This window comes from Ursus arctos, unplaced genomic scaffold (assembly GCF_023065955.2).
Source record: "Ursus arctos isolate Adak ecotype North America unplaced genomic scaffold, UrsArc2.0 scaffold_1, whole genome shotgun sequence".
Taxonomy (NCBI): domain Eukaryota; kingdom Metazoa; phylum Chordata; class Mammalia; order Carnivora; family Ursidae; genus Ursus; species Ursus arctos.
In genome coordinates, this window is record NW_026622763.1 from 99,623,183 (window position 1) to 99,642,760 (window position 19,578).

The 19,578-nt window shown below is 46.0% G+C and overlaps 1 protein-coding gene across 3 annotated transcripts in view; it reads right to left on the minus strand.

Moving 5' to 3' along the window:
- Window positions 1-17,006, minus strand: part of PID1 (phosphotyrosine interaction domain containing 1) — a 213,827-nt gene extending 196,821 nt beyond the window's left edge. Inside the window, exons 1-2 of one of the 3 annotated variants that reach the window (XM_026491775.4) lie at window positions 16,683-16,978; window positions 8,025-8,087 (exon numbers count right to left, since the gene is read on the minus strand). Coding sequence is in view for 1 of the 3 variants with exons in the window: in XM_026491773.4 (XP_026347558.1) it covers window positions 16,683-16,712 (30 nt within the window). In the remaining 2 variants the exon portion in view is untranslated. Of the gene's footprint in view, window positions 1-8,024; window positions 8,088-8,936; window positions 15,339-16,682 lie in introns of those variants that run through there. The other 2 variants (XM_026491774.4, XM_026491773.4) reach the window with 2 other exon arrangements.
- Between the last annotated feature and the right edge of the window lie 2,572 nt (window positions 17,007-19,578).

Here is a 19,578-nt window from a genome sequence, read left to right on the forward strand (position 1 = left end):
CCAAAACAAAAAGAAAAGTGAGAAGAAAAGAATTAAAAAAAATAATTCCCCAAAAAACAATGGCTTTGAAGCAACAGTCAAACTTATTTTTGTCCAATTTAGCTGTGACTTTCAGCCCACCAAAGAGCCTGTAGCCACTGAAAAAGAAAGACAGAAGAAAGAAAAGGTGTCCATCGCCCCCTGGGAGAGCTAAAAAAAAAATGTCTGAAAGATAACAGCAGTGAGCAAGAGAGCTCAGCGAAATGCAGGAGTGGAAAGAGCTTCAGTCCCATTAGTTGTGAGGAAAGCAGGAGGAGAAAAGCAAGAAAGGGAGAGAGTCCACACAAAAGTGAAAAAACACAGATATGGCCCCAAATCACAGAGCAAGTCTACCTTACGGGTAGAGATCCCTGCAAATTAGGTTTTATTTCCAAAGACTCCCTCCAAGTTTTTGCTGAATGCTTGCCCTGCTCCGAGGGACCCTGCCAGCACACGTCCCCTCCTGTTCAGAGTACACACATATCTCACGGGCCAGCCTCTGTCCAACAAGGGCATTAAATTACATTATGAAGAAAAACGCCAGTTCTCTGGGCCAAGGAGTAAAGAGATCAGCATTGAGTCTGTGCTATTTACCATTAACACAACAGAGAGAAGGAAACACCAATTAGTACGTTTTCTTAGGCTCTGTATTCTTCCTTCTCTAGACCACCTTACTTCCAGAAAACCACTGAGCTGTATCACTCAAATAGTCTGTCAACATCCTAAAACAGATATTGGCTGTTCTCTATACGTGAATATTTAAGTATAATTTCAATCTCTCCAAGAGGATTCCCACAGGGGGAATACTAATTTGAATTTTCTTTGGTTGTACAACACTCTCCCAAATTTGCACTTTTGCAAAGCCATTCATTTTCTACAAAGCATCTAGCTCCTAGAGAAAAGACAAGGGGGTGGGGTGGGGAAGGGGGGCGGGGGGGGGGGGAGGGTGCCCAAGCTAACTGATGCCAGATGAACTTTCCTGGATTCAGAGAGCTTTGTTTTGAAGATTTCCGCCTTGTATTAAATCAAAGTGGCAAAGCAGGTCTTGAAGACTAGTGAACTACATTCTCTACCCAGAAGGTCAGGGCTGCCAAAGTTGGACATATTTAACTTTCTGGGGTAAAGAACCCACACTGTCCTAGAGTGAACTTACGGAGCCATTCACATTTTTAACCAACAACTACCAATGTTTCTCGAGAACTAAGACTCAGACAGCCTGAGACTGGATCTTTTTGGCTATTTTGGCCAAAACAGCTGTTTGCCCCCCAACACCATTTCTACCCCAGACTCAGAGACCAGAGGGATTCATTTTATAATGTGGACCAAAATTACTTTACTTGTTTTGGACGTTGTAAAAGCATCATTACTTAAAATGATAGGCTGCTTTTTCAGTACAGAGATTTGGCAGAAAGGTAAGAGTGATATCCAAGTTATAAAAACCTTAAGATTTATAGCAGATACCCATAGTTGGGCTACACCCTTATAAACAAGGACAAAAATCATTTTCCAGCAATGGGCCAAAATGCAGAAGCTGCAGGCCAGGACTATAGGATAATGAGGATTCTTTTTGTTCGGTGGCACTTACTAAAGTAAGGCTATGTGCGAGGAAAATTCCAGGGAGAGAAATGTCTGCATCCCTTTCTGCATCTCCCAGTTGAGCAAGCACACTTTTGACAAGGAAAGGGTACCCATAAGCAAGGACAGGTACGTGTCCACGACCTTCTGGTTGGTATCTTGGAGAACCCTCAAGCATGGCTGTCTCGCTTTTCTCCACACGCCAACTCTGTTCCACATAGAACGTTTCATGACACAGAATTTGAAGGCTGACCTTCAGTGGGTTCAAGGAAAATTCTTCCTGTATATCAGTCAGAGTTTGCAGAGATTGCAAGCAGTAGATACCAAGCCCAGCTCACTTGAGAAGAAAAAAAATAATTATCAGAGTGATACCAGATTGAAAGGAGATACAGAAGGACCACGCTCAGGAAGGATGGGGATCAAGAAGCTCCTGGGGTCTATGCAGCAGGACTACAGATCGCGGCGGGCAGAATAATCAGTTTTGGAGATTTCCAGGCTTTTCATCACCCTGCTCAGGATCCCAATTTTGGGAGAAAGTGTCTGAGTAACTTAGATACCAGGAGCACACATGGATGCCACAGCTAGAGGAGGGCACACTGACAGTCCCCCTCCTTGAAGTAAATGGAGTCCCCCCTGACACAAGAGAGGGCGAACAATTCCCAAAAGTGAGATCAGGGTGCTGTTATCAGAAGGTGGGAAATGAAGTTGGGCAGAAAAAACTCACAGATGTCTGCTTCGACTGCTACATAAACAGTCTTAGCATTCCTACTTATTTTTTTCAACTTCTAGAGACATTTTTGTCAAAAACTACAATTAATATTATCACCCAAGAGTCTGTGCTACAATGTGGAATCACACGGTAATTTCTAGGGTCTTCAATTTAGGAAAACACTTGGGGCTCCAGATGAGTTGATAGAGATTTTTCTATTAGATAATGAGACCTAAGTAATTCATCATGTTTCTCTTCTTACTTAGGCTGCTGGGAAGCTCAGAGCTGGAGGTTTCAGGCTCAGCTATACTAGCTAGCCTAGGTTTTCAGGTACAGCTAAATTCTTTATTATATGACTGGTATTTGAGGGGTTTTATTTCAGTCTTGTTTTAATGTGTTAGTGGTATTTCTATCTTCTATTGAAAAGTACTTCAAAAACATGTGAATTTCTTTCTTCACTAACCAAAAATCAATCTTTTCAGAACTATATAAGGATCTAATACATAACTGTATTTTCTGAGCTTTTAGATTGGCCGAGAACTTTATGTTCTGGCCGGAATTATCTCTTCCCCTTTCTGCTACAGCAGAGTTAACTCTGTGCAGCAGAAACTATTTCAGATGAATTTCTGGTTTTAAAGGGTGCTGTAGGTGGGCGCCTGGGTGGCTCAGTCGGTTAGGCGTCCGACTCTTGATTTCAGCTCCAGTCATGATCTCAGGGTTCTGAGACGGAGCCCCTGAGATGAGCCTCAGCGTGGAGTCTGCTTAAGATTCTCTCTCTTCCTCTCCCTCTGCTCCTCCACTGCTCGCACTCTCTTACTCTCTCTCTTAAAAAAATAAATAAATAACAATAAAAGGTGCTATAGGAAAACAGTTTAGATGAACTTAGGTTAGATAAGAAGGAAAGATAGATAAACAATAACCCAACTCTGAGTCTGAGTATAGTGTGCAATAATTTTCAGAATAATTATCAATACAGTCATAAACGCTTATTGGGAGGGGGTCCAAATGAGGAGCAATAGGAAACCATCTCCAACCTAACTAGACAGTCTAATTCAGAGGAACCAGGACATACACAATGTTCGTGCCTCCAGAAATCAAATAGATTGGTTGAGAGTGAGAGGTCTAATTCATTGGTTTATAGCTTAAGACACTTTCTGGTTAACTCCATGTACTTATAATGCTAAAAATAATCAGATTCCATAATTCTGCACGAATGGGCAGAGCTAAGGAGACCAGCAACACATCTGGGAAGGTAAGTGAAGCCACAGATCTGCTCCCAAGAGGACCAGAAAACATCTACAGCATGTTTTTGAGTGATTCGGTATTGGGTTTTTGGGTTGTTTCCCTTTTTGGGTTTGTTTTGTTTTGTTTTGTTTTGTTTTGTTTTGTTGTTTTGTTCTGTTTTTGGTGGAAACAGGGATTCTTAAATACGAAGGTGTTGCCACCACTGAAGATGTCTTTCAGTTTAGGTTTCCTGAAATAACATTTGAGAATTTCTTCATAAGCTGATAATCTGCAAGGAAAATGCTGAAAGCCATTAAATTAAAACCTACTCTCCATCCTCTAAATTTCCCCCCTTTTTTGGAAGCAATCTGTGCCAAAGTTTGGCAGTAAAAATGCCCTCAAACGAGCCAATATTATAACAATGAGAAATTTCCACTTGCCTGGCATGGGCTATGCAGGAAACAGTGATGTGGATTTAGTGAAAAGTCAGAGAAGCCTCCCACTTCTGCCTGGAAGCCCTCCCCTGTGCTCAGAATAAGTAAATGGCAAGCATAAGGCCACTTGTGGTTCTCATGCTTCTGTGTGCCCAGCAGAGAAGGGGCGGTGGCGAGTCCCTGCTCCAATCACACAAGCTCTGACACACAGATCCCGAGAAAGAGGGGAGAAGAACTGGCCTCCAGGCACCTGAAGGTGGGCTCCTGGAGTTGCACCTGCAGAGCAATGAACGTAGTCATTACAATTTTCTATCGCCTTGGCTTTTAAAAGTCAGAAGACCAAGAACCTCATACTGATCCAAGAACTACATGAATTTTAGATTTAGTTTTCCCACCAACCAAACAAAGGAGCTGAACTGGACCAGGGTCCCAAACCCAAGGGCCGCAGGCCCATCAGCTTACGGGACTTAGTGACACCTGCTCTGTAAGGCTTGGGACAAGCTGGAGGCTGCTTCCCGTCCACACAGAACAGTGCCAGCCATTAGCCACTTTATCAGAACCCACTGTGGCCTGAACATCCCATTTTCTAAGAGAATCAGAAAGTCCAGATTTCCTTATAAACTCCTCTAATTTTTCAATCCTGGAAACTAATTTGTCAAGTTTTTATAGACACTGAAGGTGCCAAAGGAAATATTTTTGAAAGCTAGAGCCAAGCCTCAGGCTCACAGTTTGTCAACTTAAAGAAGTTCAAGTTCTGTATTGAAGCACTCTGGACTGCGGGATGCTTCTCCACAAAGGGTTGGCTTCTCTCCTCCCCTCACGTGGAAATTCATGGGGCACTGGCATCTTAAAGGCTACAAGAAGTACTGCAGCAAACCAGACTCACTTCATCTCCCCCACTGCTTCCCAAAACAATTTAAAGGCTGAACCCTCTGTGGCAAGACTCATATGAGTAGCTCACTAAACTCAGGCTCCACAGAACACACTTTGAGAAACACCAAAACTCTATTATCCATCTAGCCCTAAGATGCTCTGAGGATATTCCTAGTTTACCCTTTGGAACTGAAATAGGGAAAGGAATTAGTTATTTATGGACTCCCAGTAATTGCCAGTTACCACGCTTAGCTCTTTGTAGAAATTTCTTTCCTTCACTCCCAAAGTGATAGAGTTAGGAACAGAAGTCTAGCATGTTACCTGACATTTTTAGGGGTGACCACACACCCTGGTTTGCCAGGGGACTCTGGTTTATGCCTGCTCTGCCAGATAATTACTAATAGTGTCCCTGTCACCTCAACGGGACCTCAGATTGGACAATATACCATATGGTCTCCTTAGATATGGATTGAACAAAGTCTTGCACTCCTTGCACTTTACTTTAAAAGGGATTGAGTCAGGTACCTTAAATTTTCCTCCTTGAGGAGAAAAAAAATGGTTTTAAACTAGATTAACATTATTTTTGTGACTGCTTCTCAATAGCATTCTACTAAGATTCAAAGGCCATTGGTAAAGTCACTATGCGCTGAAGTTTTGAGTTGCCATACTCATGAGAAAAAGAATTATTTCATAAGAAATCCAGACTCTACATCTGCTAGGCACATCATATTCACAAACTGGAATCCAGACCCATTCATGGTTTGGCATGATGTATTCTCTGCTTTCTATTGCAGGAGGAGGAACATCAAGAAGGTGGTCCAGCCAGCCATGGGGCCACAATCCTGGAAACTCACCCACTCAACAGCACAATCTCCGGAGTCTACTGGCCACTAGGGTCCGAGCCAGGTGCTGGGAAAAAGGGCCAAAAAGGCCTCAGAGGACTAAGCCATCCGGGCAGGTTGGAAATAAGTGAGAGACAAACCACCAGGAGCAAGAACAAGAAAGGGGCCATCCTAAATGACAGAAGGAACAATGAGGCACCAACTTGAACCACCCACACTTTGGGTGGGATTTCTTCTTTTGCTCAACTACTAGTTTCCTTTAGGACCTTCAGGCAAACTAACATTGGTGAAACATGCCATTTCAAGGACTAAATAAAGGGATGCTTTAAAAAAAATGAACGCAACTCTAAGAAAAAAATAGTTTGCTATTTACATGCTAGTTTAGGATTTTTAATTTCCAGTTCAAAGAATGTGAAAGCTACAGAGAATTCACAGAAGGGAGGGCAGGAACCATGTTTTAGTTCCCCCAACACCAAACACTGTGCCTGGCATACAATGACTACTTCACATACTCTTTTTAAACAGCTTTATAGAGGTATAGCCAACACGTAATACACTACGTAACTTCCAAAGTTGTGACATATATATGAGCCCATGAAACCATCACCATAATCAAGATTTTGAACACGTCCATCGCCCCCAAACATTTACTCAAACCTTTCCAAATTCTTTCCTCACATCCGATCCTCATTCCTCTGCCTTCCATCACCTTAGGTCCCCGTCAGCAGTAAGAGTTCCAGTTCATCCACATCCTCGCCAGCGCATGGTGTGGTTGAAATCTCCTTAATTGGAGCTATTCTAGAGTTATGTAGTGATATCTCACTGTGGTTTTAATTTGCATTCTCTCCATGATTAATGATGTTCAACAGCCTTATGTGCTTAGTTCCTGTCCATATAACTTCTTTGCTCAAATTGTTTGTTTGTTTTTAATTGGGTTGTTTATCTTCTTATTATTGAGCTTTGAGAATCCTTTCGATATCCTGGATACAAGTCCTTTCTTACAGATATATGATTTGCAAGTATTTTCTCCCAGTCTGTGTCTTATCTATTCATCCTCTTGTCAAAATCGCTCAAAGAGCAGAAGGTTTTGATTTTGAAAAAGCCCCATTTAATCAAATTTTTCTTTTATTGATCATGATTTTGTTATTGTCCTAAGAAATTTTGGCCCAATCCAAAGAAACATCGGGGTGTAACAGACCTGGTTGTTGCCTTGATGTTAGGAATGTTTACGCTGATGTATAAAAAGTTACAAAGATTTTCTACTGTCTTTGTCTGGAAGTTCCATGGCTTTAAGGCTTTGCATTTAGGCCTGTGATGAATTCTGAGTGAGTTTTTGAATGCCAGATGTATGAAGTACGGATTAAAGTTTGGAGTTGGTTGTTCTGCATGGGGATATCCCATTGTTCCAGCATCGTTTGTTTAAAAGACTATCCTTTCTCCAGCAAACTATGTTCTTTGCACCTTTGCCAGAATTGCACACACTTCTGATCAAAAAGCAGAATACTCACAGAAGGCCTTCATTAACAGCTGCTAAAACATAAAACATGCATACTCCTAGATGTAACAATTCCAGTGCTGCTAGTCCCATGTAAAGAAATACAAGTGCAAGTAGGTAAGGACCTGCCCAGGGAGTTATACCAGTATTATATAGGAGGCAGGAGAACAACAAAAGAACACAGACATGCCCCAGATACGCCCTGATACAGAAAGGACTGAACAAATTGTGGTCTAACTCTACCGCGAATTCTATGCAGATACTAAAAGGAATGAGTTGGAGCTATGTTAGAGTAGTTCTCCCTTATCCATGGGGAATATGATCCAAGACCCCCAGTGGATGTCTGAAACCACAAATAGTAGCAAACTCTGCATATGCTCTGTTTTTTCCTATTCATACATGCCTGTGATAAATTTTAATTTAGTTAGGCACAGTAAGAGATTAACAATAACTGATGATAATTATAACAATATACTGTCATAGAAGTTCAATGAATGTGGTCTCTGTCTCTCAAAATATCTTATTATACTGTACTCATCTTTCTTCTTGTAATAAGGTGAAGGATGTAGGCATTGTCACGTAACCTTTGGCTACTACTGACCTTCTAATGATCTGTCAGAAGAAGGATCATGTGTTTCTGGACTGTATAGTTGACTGTAAGTAATTTAAACCATGGAAAGCAGAATCATGGAGAAGGGGGGGGCACTGTACTGACCAGAAGAGATACCTAGGAAACACTTTGGAAAGTGAAAAAACAAATGCAATAGAAATACATATATAGTATGATTATATTACTGAAATACATGATAAAGACCTAAATTTGCCTCTATATATTTGTATATGTTTGCACAAACCTGGAGAAAGTTGTGGAAAAATCACGACCAGACAGATCATATGAGTTTCCTTCACGGGTAGAACTGGGAACAGAGAAAGGGACAAGCTTATTAACTGAGCATACTTCCCAGCTGTCTGATTTCTTACCTTGTTACCCTAAGCAGCTATTGCTTTGTAATTTTTCCATCAAATTAAGTGTAAAATAGTAGCCATGACATGAAGCAGATATGCCATTCCATTTCACATCCGCACTACCATTTGGGGGAAAAGAAATTCCCGTTGTGTTTTTTTGGTTTTTGGTTTTTGGTTTCTGGTTTGTTTGTTTGTTTGTTTGTTGTGAGTGGTTCAAGTACTCAAAAGAAAATTCTAAAGTAAATGTTATGGACTGAACTATATCTCTCCAAAAATTCATATACTGAAATCCTAAACTCAATACCTCAGAATGTGGCCTTACCTAGAAACAGGCTCAGAGGAGGGTGGGTCCCTGATCCAAGATGGCCGGTGTCCTTCTAAAAAGACACACCAGGGAGGACGCCACGTGCCGACAGGCAACCATGCCACAAGCCAAGGGACAGCTAAGATTTCCAGAAAACCACCAGAAGCGAGGAGGGAAGCATGGAACAGAGTCTCCCTCACCGCCTCCGAAGGAACCCACCCTGCCGACATCTTGATTTCGGACTTCCGGCGTCGGGATCAGGGAGACCACAAATTTCCGTGGCCGAGGCACCCAGCCTGTGGTGCTTTGTGATGGCGCCCACAGCACTATAAGCTACCGAGAATCTAGGCCCGACACAAACCGGCCACCCCTCAGCACCATGGCCCCGCGGCCCCCCGCGGTTCCCAGGGAATATCCACAGCACACTCAGAGAGGAAACGGGGGGCGCCACGATGCCCCAGCCCCGGTGGCTCGTACCCCGGGACGTCGCACACACCTGGGCAGAAGCCAGCGGTTCCTGACTGGAAAGGCATCAAAGCAGGCGGCGGGAAGACGGGGCGACGCCATCTGTGGGTTTATCCTCAGAGCCACAATTACGAAGCAGCAGCAGCTGTGAGGCAAGGACCCGTCACGAAGGGATCAGGACGGGTCTGTTCTCGCAGAAGGATGACAATTAAGGCGCCGCCTCCTCCTGGCAGCTCTGCGGGGTCCCTGCCTGCCCGTCCCGCCTGCCGGTCCACTTCTCAGAGGAGAACGAAAGGGGAGATGGCTCTTCCTAACCCGGGCAGCCCTGCGCTAAAGCCGGCGCCCGGCCCTCCCTGGGGCTGCCGCGTGGACAAGAGGAGCCGGCCGGGAAAGCAAGTGTGACGACTCCTCGGGACGTCGGCTTTTTGTCTTCAGAGTGAGTTCCGCAACGGGAAGAGGTTCTTCGTTAAGATAATTTATACCGTTACCAAGTGAAAAAAGGAAAACGAAACAAAATACCCAACCAGATGCAAATAAGCAACCAGACCATCATCTGGGGGGGGGGGGGGCCCTGAATAGAATCTAAAGTCAACCCACCCTTGTCCCCGTTGGGGAGCTACCCAGAAACCCTGCAGAGACTCTGACAACCCGGACTGTGTTGAGGATAAAACCCTAGGCTTCCTTGGTCTCCGCCTGCCTGGAAAAGAATCCCTGAGATCACCTCAAAGCAAACATCTTCACATCCCATAATTTTAATGACCAAAGTTAACTACCTCTTGAAGTACATTTACTATATTTTCCAGAGGCGCTCCCTTTAGCAACACAAACCCCGTTTGCCGCCGTTCCTAGGATGTTGACCAAAGCAGATGAGGGAGAAAGAAGCAGTAATTTAGTTGTTTTATAATGTCTGTTTTCATTTTCTCTGAATCCACTGTAAATAAATTCACACACTCAGTATAAAAAGAGCACGCTATAGAGACACGTTCATTTTGCCCCAGTTTATGAAAGTCAGGCACACCTAGGCTTCCAGAAATACAGAGAATGTGGTCAAAAGCAATATGGTTTCATTAGTGCATTAGTTCACTAGGGCTGCTGTGCCAAATTACCACAGATGGGGCAGCTTCAAACAATAGAAATGTATTCTCTCATAGTTCTGGAGTCTGGAAGTCCCAAATCAAGATGTCCGCAGGGCCGTGCTCCCTGCAAACGCTCTAAGGAAGAACCCTCCCTCAATTCTTTCTTCTAGCTTGTGGTGGCTGCCAGCAACCCCGGCATTCCCTGGCTTGTGGAAGCCTAACTCGATTCTCTGCCTCTGTCTTCCCAAGGCTTTCCTTCCTGTGCTTCCTCTGTGCCTTCAAATCTCTCTTCAGAAGGCCACCCATCAGTGGATTGGGGGCTCCCCTAATCCAGACTGACTCAACTCGATTACATCCGCACAGACCCTATTTTCAAACAAGGCAACATTCCCAGGTAGCAGGGTTAGGACTTCAGCATATGTTTGCGGGGAGGCGGAAGGTGTTGACACAACTTAACCCATAGCAATGAGTAGGACAGGGGACCAGGGTTTGAGTCTGCACCTGGGTCCCTCAGTAAGGGCCTCAGTTAAGAAGGCCGAAGGGGCAAGTAATGAAAGACTCGATGAGCATCTAAGCTTCAACAAGCAGGAGGTGGTGTTTTCCTCGCTGCTGAAACCTCCCTTATCAAAGCAAGACCACTGTGGCAGCCACTGAGGGAAGAGGAAGGAGCTCTGGGCCATCAGGCATGGGAGAGAAGACCTCAGCAAGATGAGGACCCCACATGGCACCAGCATTGGGGGAGAGAGCTCCCCAAGACTTTGGAAGCACTGAAATAGGCCCAAGGCACAAAGCCAGTCTGTGTCTGATTCCTGACACTGTCCTCTTCGAGTTCTTGGCCTGAGGGTTGGGACCTGGGGAATACTCTGACGCTGTGTCACTGGTTGGCAGCTAAATTGGGATCAAAACTCCTTTTAAAGTTAACATAAAATGATAGTAACTAACTCCACTAGACTCCAAGGAGGTCTTTGGACAACGACCTCAACTATTTCTTCATGCTGTACTTAAACAAAGCCTCCGTTGAGATTTGGGCAGGGGGCAGAGTGAAGCACACTGCAGTGTTACTGAGCGTTTCTGTACTACCTTTATTTGCTGACCACTAACGACTCCCTGCATTGCTGCTATTCACTATTTGCGGAATCGAACAGCCCTGTGGAACGGAGCCTGTTTCCCCAGTCTGTCCAGGACTGACTCTTCCAGGACCCAATTTACAGGATTAATTTACATACTCAGATGGGAGTCAGTGCCAAGGGAGGAGGGAGGAGAGAGCCAATCTGGAACATCAAACAAAATGCAAAAGTTGCCCAACACCCCAAGATAACCCAGTACAGTCAACATTAAACAGCCCAATTAGGCAATGGGTAACCAGGGGGCAGAGTTGTTTCCAAGGCTGGCATTTTGCAAGGCACTTGGTGGAGATTTCGCTGACAAACTCAGAGAAAGATCCAATGATGTAAGATAGCATCCTGCTTCTGAAAGACTTCAAAGTAATGATCACTCCAAGTTTCTTTATAAATGATAAACCCCAAGGCTTTGTACTTACTCATCTAAGAGGGATGAAAGAATGGCAAAATCTAGAATCGATTTGGTGAGAAATCTGTGCCTCACTAAGCATACCTACCACTTATTTCCAAGCAATTGTTCCTTAACTCCCCAACCTCCTTCCTCCCTTCCCCCCAGTTTTGGTCCAAATGTGGTAGGACTGCAGACAAGATCAGGCTTGATTACCAGCCTTCAAGGTCTCTAGTCTGGATAAATGCCATGAGCTCCAGTTGAATGGCACCTGGGAATTTCAGCTAAAATACGACATAGCCGCTTACTTCCCCTGGAGGTGTGAGCCACCCAAAGAGGGTAGCCTTTGTCGGCACAGGCAACCATACCACTTCAACAAGAAAGATGAAAGCAGCCACTGGGACCACCACTGCTATAATTCTAGTTATTAGTAACAAGAGCCCCAGCATGTGTAGGGCATTGTCTTATCCTTGTGCACGACAGAGTAGTGGTTAAGAAGTAGGTTCTGAAGCTAGAACACCTGGCTCTGATACCAGCTCCACTCATTTCTAGCTGTCCAACCCTGACCAAATCATTTAACATCTTTGGCTGTTGGGTTTTGTTTTGTTTTTTTTTCTTTCACTATAAAATGGTGATAAAAGTAGCTATGGAAGATAAATGAACTAGATAATTCAAATAAAAGTCCTTAGTGGAGTGCCACACACACAGCGTGTGCTCTATAACAACAGGCCGCTGTCATTACCTTCCTTAATCTGTGTTCCTTTTGTCAATTTGGTCAGCCTGGAAAAGTGTCATATTTGCCAAAGTCTTCTCTCTGCCCGGCGGGCTTGGTCTAATGGTCTCCAGCTGACGCTGTAAAGGGTTCTTCCATCATTTCTCAGGGGAAAAGTGAAAGGGACATAATAATAGAGAAACAAGTCTAGAACAATCCCCAGTCCAAGTGAAGGTGAAACCTACCAGCTAAGGCAAGGCAGAGAAAGCAAAGGTAATCCTGGGGAACAAAAGTGCTCTTACCTAAAATCTCCAAAGTTTTTGCTCCAGTAAAACTTAAGTTTTGTTTACTTGAACCTTTTTGCCAGCCCAGAGTTTCACCAGAAACCAAAGAAGGCAGGATCTGGTCTGCTCCCTACCCGCCCTCATTTCACCCCGTTTTGAAGGTGCTCATGCTTGGCCACTGAACAAAATGAGAATAAAAAGGAGAGTGGTGAGTGCAAGAGAATGATCCAGGCTGAGAAGCCAAAAGCCAGCTTTATGGATTGAACTTCTGCATTTTCTGGATCTGCCGTGGAAAAATTTCAGTCTCCGGGAAGACAGGCAAATGATTAAATTGGAACCTTTATAGAATCCCTCATAAGGGGCACCTGGGTGGTGCAGTCGGTCACGTCTCCGACTCCTGGTCTGGGTTCAGATCATGATCTCAGGGTTGTGAGTTTAAGCCCTGCATTGGGCTCTGTGCTCAGCACAGAATCTGCTTCAGATTCTCTCCTTCTGCCTCTCCTGCTCATTCTTTCTCTCTCTCCCTCTCTCTCTCTCTCTCTCTCCCTCCCTCACTCTCCCTCAGATAAATAAATAAATCTTAAAAAAAAAAAAAAAAAAACCTCATGAGAAAACAGTTACACATTGACTCCACAACTAGAACTCACCGGAACCTGCTTCCCATACACCTTCCTACCATCACGTCCCACTCCACCCTTGTAAGAACTACCCCTCAGGCAAGGATCTGTTGGCCTCCTTTGTCTCAAACTCAGCTTCCGTTCATTTTTCTCTTGCTCTCCTCCTTTCCTGGCCTGCAGAAAAATGTATCTGGGAGCTCACTGAAGACATATGCTCCAGGGAAATACACGCTTCTATGGCTAATGTCTCCTCACTCTTGTACGGATGAGTCTGTCATTTCTAACAGATTCTCCTCTACCCAAGAATTAAGACAATTAGGAAACCCATGCAAATTTTAAAATACCAAGGCCAGAAGTAATCTCATCTCTATGTTAAAAAAACCAATACATAGCCTTTTTTTTTACTGCAAAGTCCCCTTCACTTTTCTGAGAAAAGCCTGTTTCAAATCTGCTTCTTTAAAAATTTATAACTCTCCCGAGTCCCTCCAAGAGAAAAAAAAAAAAAAGTCCGCTGTGTGGTACAGAAGGTGAAAAGGGAAGAGCCCATATTTATGCATTTTTAAAAGTTGGGGTGGTAATTTAAATCTTCACATCCCTTTTGATCCTATTATATTTTTAATGGCAGAAGCTCCCAGCCAGGGCTCGAGTGGGATGCAACAGAAGTTTTAACATTCAGGGGAGCAGATGAACTTGCCGCGGGGTGTGTGACTGAATGAGAAATGATCCAGCTCAGCGCTGCTCGGGGCAACAGGTCGCTTCGCCCCGGCTGGATCTGGGTCAAGCAGCTACACCTCAAATCGGGAAACATCAGCATCATTTCGTTTGGCAAAGAAGTGAGTATTGATAGTGATAATCAAACCTGATCAAAGATGTCATTTCCTGAGCAAAAAAGGCTGGTTGCCAGCCCCAAATTAGCTAGAGAGTGACTGTCTGGCCTGAGCCAGGTTCTGCCACGCTCCCAGGGCCACAGACCCTTTGAAGGGGCATCATCTAGCAGGAACTCATAAAATCAATTAAGAAAAGATGCCATTCTTTTCTTCCCTTGCCTCTTTTGTTTCTAGGTATTTGTACAATAAATTGGCTCCTGAGTCCTTAGTCCTATTAGGAAGCTCTGGGAATTCTTCCTTGAAGGATTTTCTGCACTCCAGCTCATCTAAATTGAAGTCTTGCATTAAAAATTGATGAAGAAAAAAAAATTAATGAGGTTGTAGGAGAAGGTTAGGATTTGTGTAAGAAGGGTGGGGCTGTAACTCCATTCAGGAGTGGGACTTATCATTTATTTCCCCATTGAACACAATTTCCATCACCATCTCCATGGCCACAGAATCAGGGCAAGATAAAGCATCCCATTCACTAAGGAATCGGAAACCAACGTTCCTATATGGTGGTGCCTTGAGGGCAAGAAGGGGAAGAAAAAATCCCAGACAGCAAACAGAGACCGTGACAAACATAACCACAAGGAATGTAAATAAAATATTATTACACGCAGCTCACTCACCACCTCACCCTCAACAACTCCCTCCCCCAGAAAAGAAAAGTAAAAGCATACAAATTGTGTGTTTTGAAAGAAGAGCTGAGCTGCTATTTGGAAAGAAGCCAGGACTATGAAGATTTTTTTTCTCCATTTGGCTCACTTCTATAATCGCAAGACTTGAGCTGAACCTTTTAAAAGAGAACCGGGCTTGTTGACTAATTTAAATTGGGGGAGCACGAAGCTGAGCCTCATGTTGGGAAGAACCTTCCAGCAGGGATTTGATCTTCCTCAGTGATAAGACATGTTTACCTGAGCTTTCAAAAGCCCAAACCCCGGCTCTTTCAACATGACACTTCAAAATGAAGTAAATGCATTGCAAGCGCAAACTGTAATAAACCAGACTCGTGCCAAACACACATGTGTACATTTCACAAAGGAGCCAGGACGACGTTTCTAGTAAAGGAACGATTGCCATGCGGAACGCAAGCCAGAGCTCTCGCCTGCCAAGGGTCACGTGCTCCGGAGCACACAGGAGTCCTTAAACAAAACAGGCCGGTAGAAATAACTTCAAGAGACAAAAATCCACAAACTTTGCAGAGGCGCAGAGCTCCAGGCGAGAAAAGCCACCTCAAGGAACTCTGGCCTCATCTAAGGACTTCTAAGAGCTACCCTCCACCCCGTTCAGTCACCCCTACCTTTAGAATAGAAGCCATGCCCTGAACCGAAGGGGGGTTCAAATGCACAATTGATAACTGGTGCCACAACCAAAACACATTCACTTACCTTTGGTCAATCATTCAGAGTTCGATGTGATACTCTCTTACCAGGATGAGGAGGTTAGAGGTTAGTCACCCACCACCTTGTCCGCAAGGCTACAAGTCCCTTTTTTTGTTTAGTTTGTTTGAGACCCTGGGGGACTGGCCTGGGGTCCTGGGTTCTGTTAATATGCACCCACTCCCCACAAATCCACAGGGCCACGGAGGCTTAGACATGGGATAGGGGGCATCTGATTTTGCTAAATGCAATGCCCTCTGCAGGTTAATCCTCAGTATGAGAATTCCCAGGCAAAGGGTTAGCCTCTCCCAACATCTAAGAACAGTCTGCATTCTGCATTTGGAGCTTTGCATTTTCATTGAGAAACCTTCCACATCCTAAGTCTTCAGACCCACTCAGCCTCCAATGGTGCTGTATTTTACCACTTTAACACTTCTTCAAAGTTTACTACGAAACAATGTGGCTCTGAGCCTGCCAAAAGTTTCACTGCAGGATTCAGTGGATTTCATCTGGCAGAGTAGCTACCCCCTCTCTTGAGAATATTGGGGAGCAAAAGGCAGTCATCAAACCTTGCAGTCTGGGCAATTCCAGGGTCCCAAGCGTCACTGGAGGAGCTCTTTTCGGTAAACATCCCTTTTTCTCATTTTGACCCCCTTCGCAACACCCTGTTCAGAATCCAAATTAAAGGCAGTCTATCATTTCAGTGGACAGCTCTGAAAAACTTTTGATGGGATGACCCAGAGCATAAGTATTCCTGGTTGAACTTAACTTTTGATTTTCAAAATACCTGGGGGAACTGAAGTTCAGGGAAGATGAAAGGAGAGCACCAACAAATAGGAAAATAAATAAAATAAAATAAAATAAAATAAAAGGCATACCATGACCAAACCAAAGTAAGTTTGATATTTCTAAATTATAATGGTAATGGAGGCTTTCACAAATCATTTGTTCTGTCTTTCATGGAGACAAAAAAGAAGAAGAAAAAATCTGGATGCAAAAACCCTAACCCCAGACCAGTAAATTGTGTCAGTGGAATGCAATCTAAAATTACTGGTCAGAACGTGCAATCTTACATCTATCAACACACACACAAACGCCCCAAGACAAAAGTTGTAACGCCCGAAGCGATGCATTTGTCAATTTATCACCCCTTCGCCCCCGTCGGGTGCCTGGCGCTGGGGTAAGCTGACAGCATCATGTTCTTAACCATGCGTCTCACACGACCGCTCTGGGTAAATCCCCGCCAAGTGGGCAAGAGGCGCCCCCTCGGCTCCTGCGGCCGGGGCACCTCCTCCTCCAGGCTGGCCCCCGGCCGTGCGGGTGCCCCTTACCTGCAGGCGCTCGGTGGCCGGCTGCCACATCTTCCAGCCGGGGTTTGGCAAAGGAAACGCTGGCGAGACTCTCAATCGCGCCGGGGGGCAAGGGTCTGCGGTCCCGCTTTACATCTGGGGTCGGTGTCCGCTGGAGGTGCGTCCCGGAGCGGGCGGCCGCCGCGGGGTGGGCGCTGGGGGCAGCGAGCAGAGGAGGCGGCGCCGCGCTCGGCTGCCGGCAACTTGTGGGCACGGCCGCGCGCCGTCTGTCCTGGCGCAGCTGCGAAAGGACTGCGCAGCTCCGCCCGGGCCCGCGAGCGCACGGCGGTGGCGGCGGCGGCGGCGACCGCTCCCTCCTCCTCCCCCGCCGCCGCCGCCGCCGCCGCCGCCGCCCGGACCTGCGCGCTCTGAGCATGCCCGGGGCCGGCGCCCGCCCGAGAGCCAGCACCCCGGGCCCCCAGATCCCGCCGCGAGAGCCGGGAGGCCAAAGCCAGCGGCCCTGCCCCCACCCCCGCGGGAGCCCCGGGCAGGACCGGGTCGGGAGAGGGGACCGACTGGCTGGGGAGGGCAGAGCCTGGAGCACGGGGGCTTCGATTGAACAGCGGGGAGCTCTGAATCGCCTGCGACCTGCCAGGCGCTGTGCTGCGCGACAGACTTTCCATTCATTCTTCCTGGTCGAGTTAACTGAGCAGCTATTATGTTCCGCCCCATGCTGGGTTCCGAGGGATACAGAGGCGCAGAACAGAAGACAGGAGAATGTTCCTCCTCTCCCTGAGCTTTCATTCGAGTTGGGACTCCGGTCAATGACCCAGAAGATACGTGAAGGGGTACTGGGTCAGGTGGCGGCAAATGTTAGGGAGAAAATAAAACAGAACTGATGAGGGAAGAAGGGGAAAGGAGAGCTTCTTTAGATTGGGACCCTGGAAATGTCTGGAGTAAGACCCAAAGACGTACACAGAGAGAGCTGGCATGCTGGGCAGAGGAATAGGGTGCCTATACCTGGGTGAGGAGAGTAGCACAAGGCCCCCATCCTGAGATCTGCCAGGGACTGCAGGAGGTCTGAAGAACCCAAAGCTAGGGGCCCCTGTGGGCTCCCAGGACTGAGGTCTCACAAGCTAGTGTCCGCACCATGAAGTAACTACTTTCCTAAACATGGCTCTTGCCGTCCTCTTGACAACTAGGCAAGATAAGTATTACAAGATTCCTATCGTATGGATTAGATAAATGAAGCTTGTAGCATTTAGGTCACTGCCCAGGTGACACAGCCAGTGAGTGGCTTAAAGTGCGCACACTCAGATGACTTCCGGGCAGCAGTTCTTGACTTGTTCCTGTAAGTCCTCTGACCATGCAATACCTGGGGAAAAGAGCAACCATCTGGGCCTGGGGCTACAGGGAACTTTGCAGGATAAGGAAGCTAAGCTGAGCCCGGAGGGTCGATGCAGTACAGGCAGAGAGCATGGTGGGAAATCTGAGGGACAGAAAGAACAGAGACAGAGGAAGAGCACGTATATGTGGGGGCCCAAAGCTCCTGAGAGGCAGGGTCCAGGGAGTAGCAGGGATGGCAGGGAGGAGAAGGGTTCTGATAACATTCGGTACTGGGACACGTGCACAGCCTGAGTCCTAAGCCGCCTGTGCACTCTCAAAATTAACACCCTATGTCCAGAAGGATCTGTGCTATCTTGTGCATAGGTAGCATGATTTCCAGACATTAGAGCACTCCAGAATCCAGCCCTCAGCTTATCGGATCCTCCTAGCATATCCCCCAAGGCTTGGGAACACAAGGTTCATAGAGTCACCCAGAGGAGAGCTGTACAGTGACGATTTCAGATCCAGGGCCCTGGCCTCCCACAGTTCCTTTACCAGGGCTCCAGGCAGCTCCCTCCAGACCAAGAAGTTACGGGTCGGCATCACCCACCCTGGCAGGTCCAGGACCCTTGGTGTCCTAGGAGCCTCTGGCAGAGCCACAGAGGTGCTTCTCAGGGGCTGGTCTCTGTCTCCCCAGATGAACACAGGACCCCCCAACTTCTGCCTGAAAAGCACAAGGTCTCACTTTCTCAGGCACTTCCCTAGGTCCTGCCGCTTGCTCTGGACCTATCAGTAAATCCCTTACGCTGAGGTATTGGTGGTCTGCCCTCACCCCTCCCCCCGTGGATATACATCTCTGATGCTTGCTCATGTGGTCTGTTTTGAGATGGTATTTTTAGTTTTCCCATAACTTATCCTGCACACCTCCCACACCTAGAAAACTCCTGATGAGAATAATAGATCTTCTCAGCCTCCTAGTTCTCTTTTGTCAAATCTCAAAGCAGAAAGCGATGCACTTCATTGCAAAAATCTAGAAAATCCAAATGTGCATATTAAACCTCTCAGGAAGCTAAAACGGGAATATTCGGTTGCCAGAGATGTCTTCAGACTCAAGCTTTGAAATCATGTTCAGTTGCAGATGCTTCCGTGGAAAAGTGATTTTGTTTTAAATAGCAGCGGGATGAGATACCGGCCTAAATTCAAATCGCATTAGAGCGTTAAATCCTGTCTTCTCACCTCGGAGTGTAATTAATTGTTATGACTCAGTAATACAGCTTTTTAGTTCAGCGTATGGTGCTATTTAAAGAGAAAAGGCTTCAGTTCTGTAGAGATTGCTTTCTGTTACCAGTTCACTTTGCAAACAGATCTGGTAGAGAGAATGTGTTTAACCGACACTCCTGTTTCAATTACCTTTATGCCACTAACCATTAAACGAAGGGTGGGAGGGTGTGTAGGGAGGAGGCTGGTGGAAGGTGGCAAAAGGGATGGGACAACCTCCCACCCATCAGTTTTGCTCCCAAGCCTTCCCATTCAGGAGGAACCGGCAACAGCGGGTGAATGAAATAGAGACATCTACTGGCTAGAGCTGGGACTGCATCCAGATCTCTCAAGG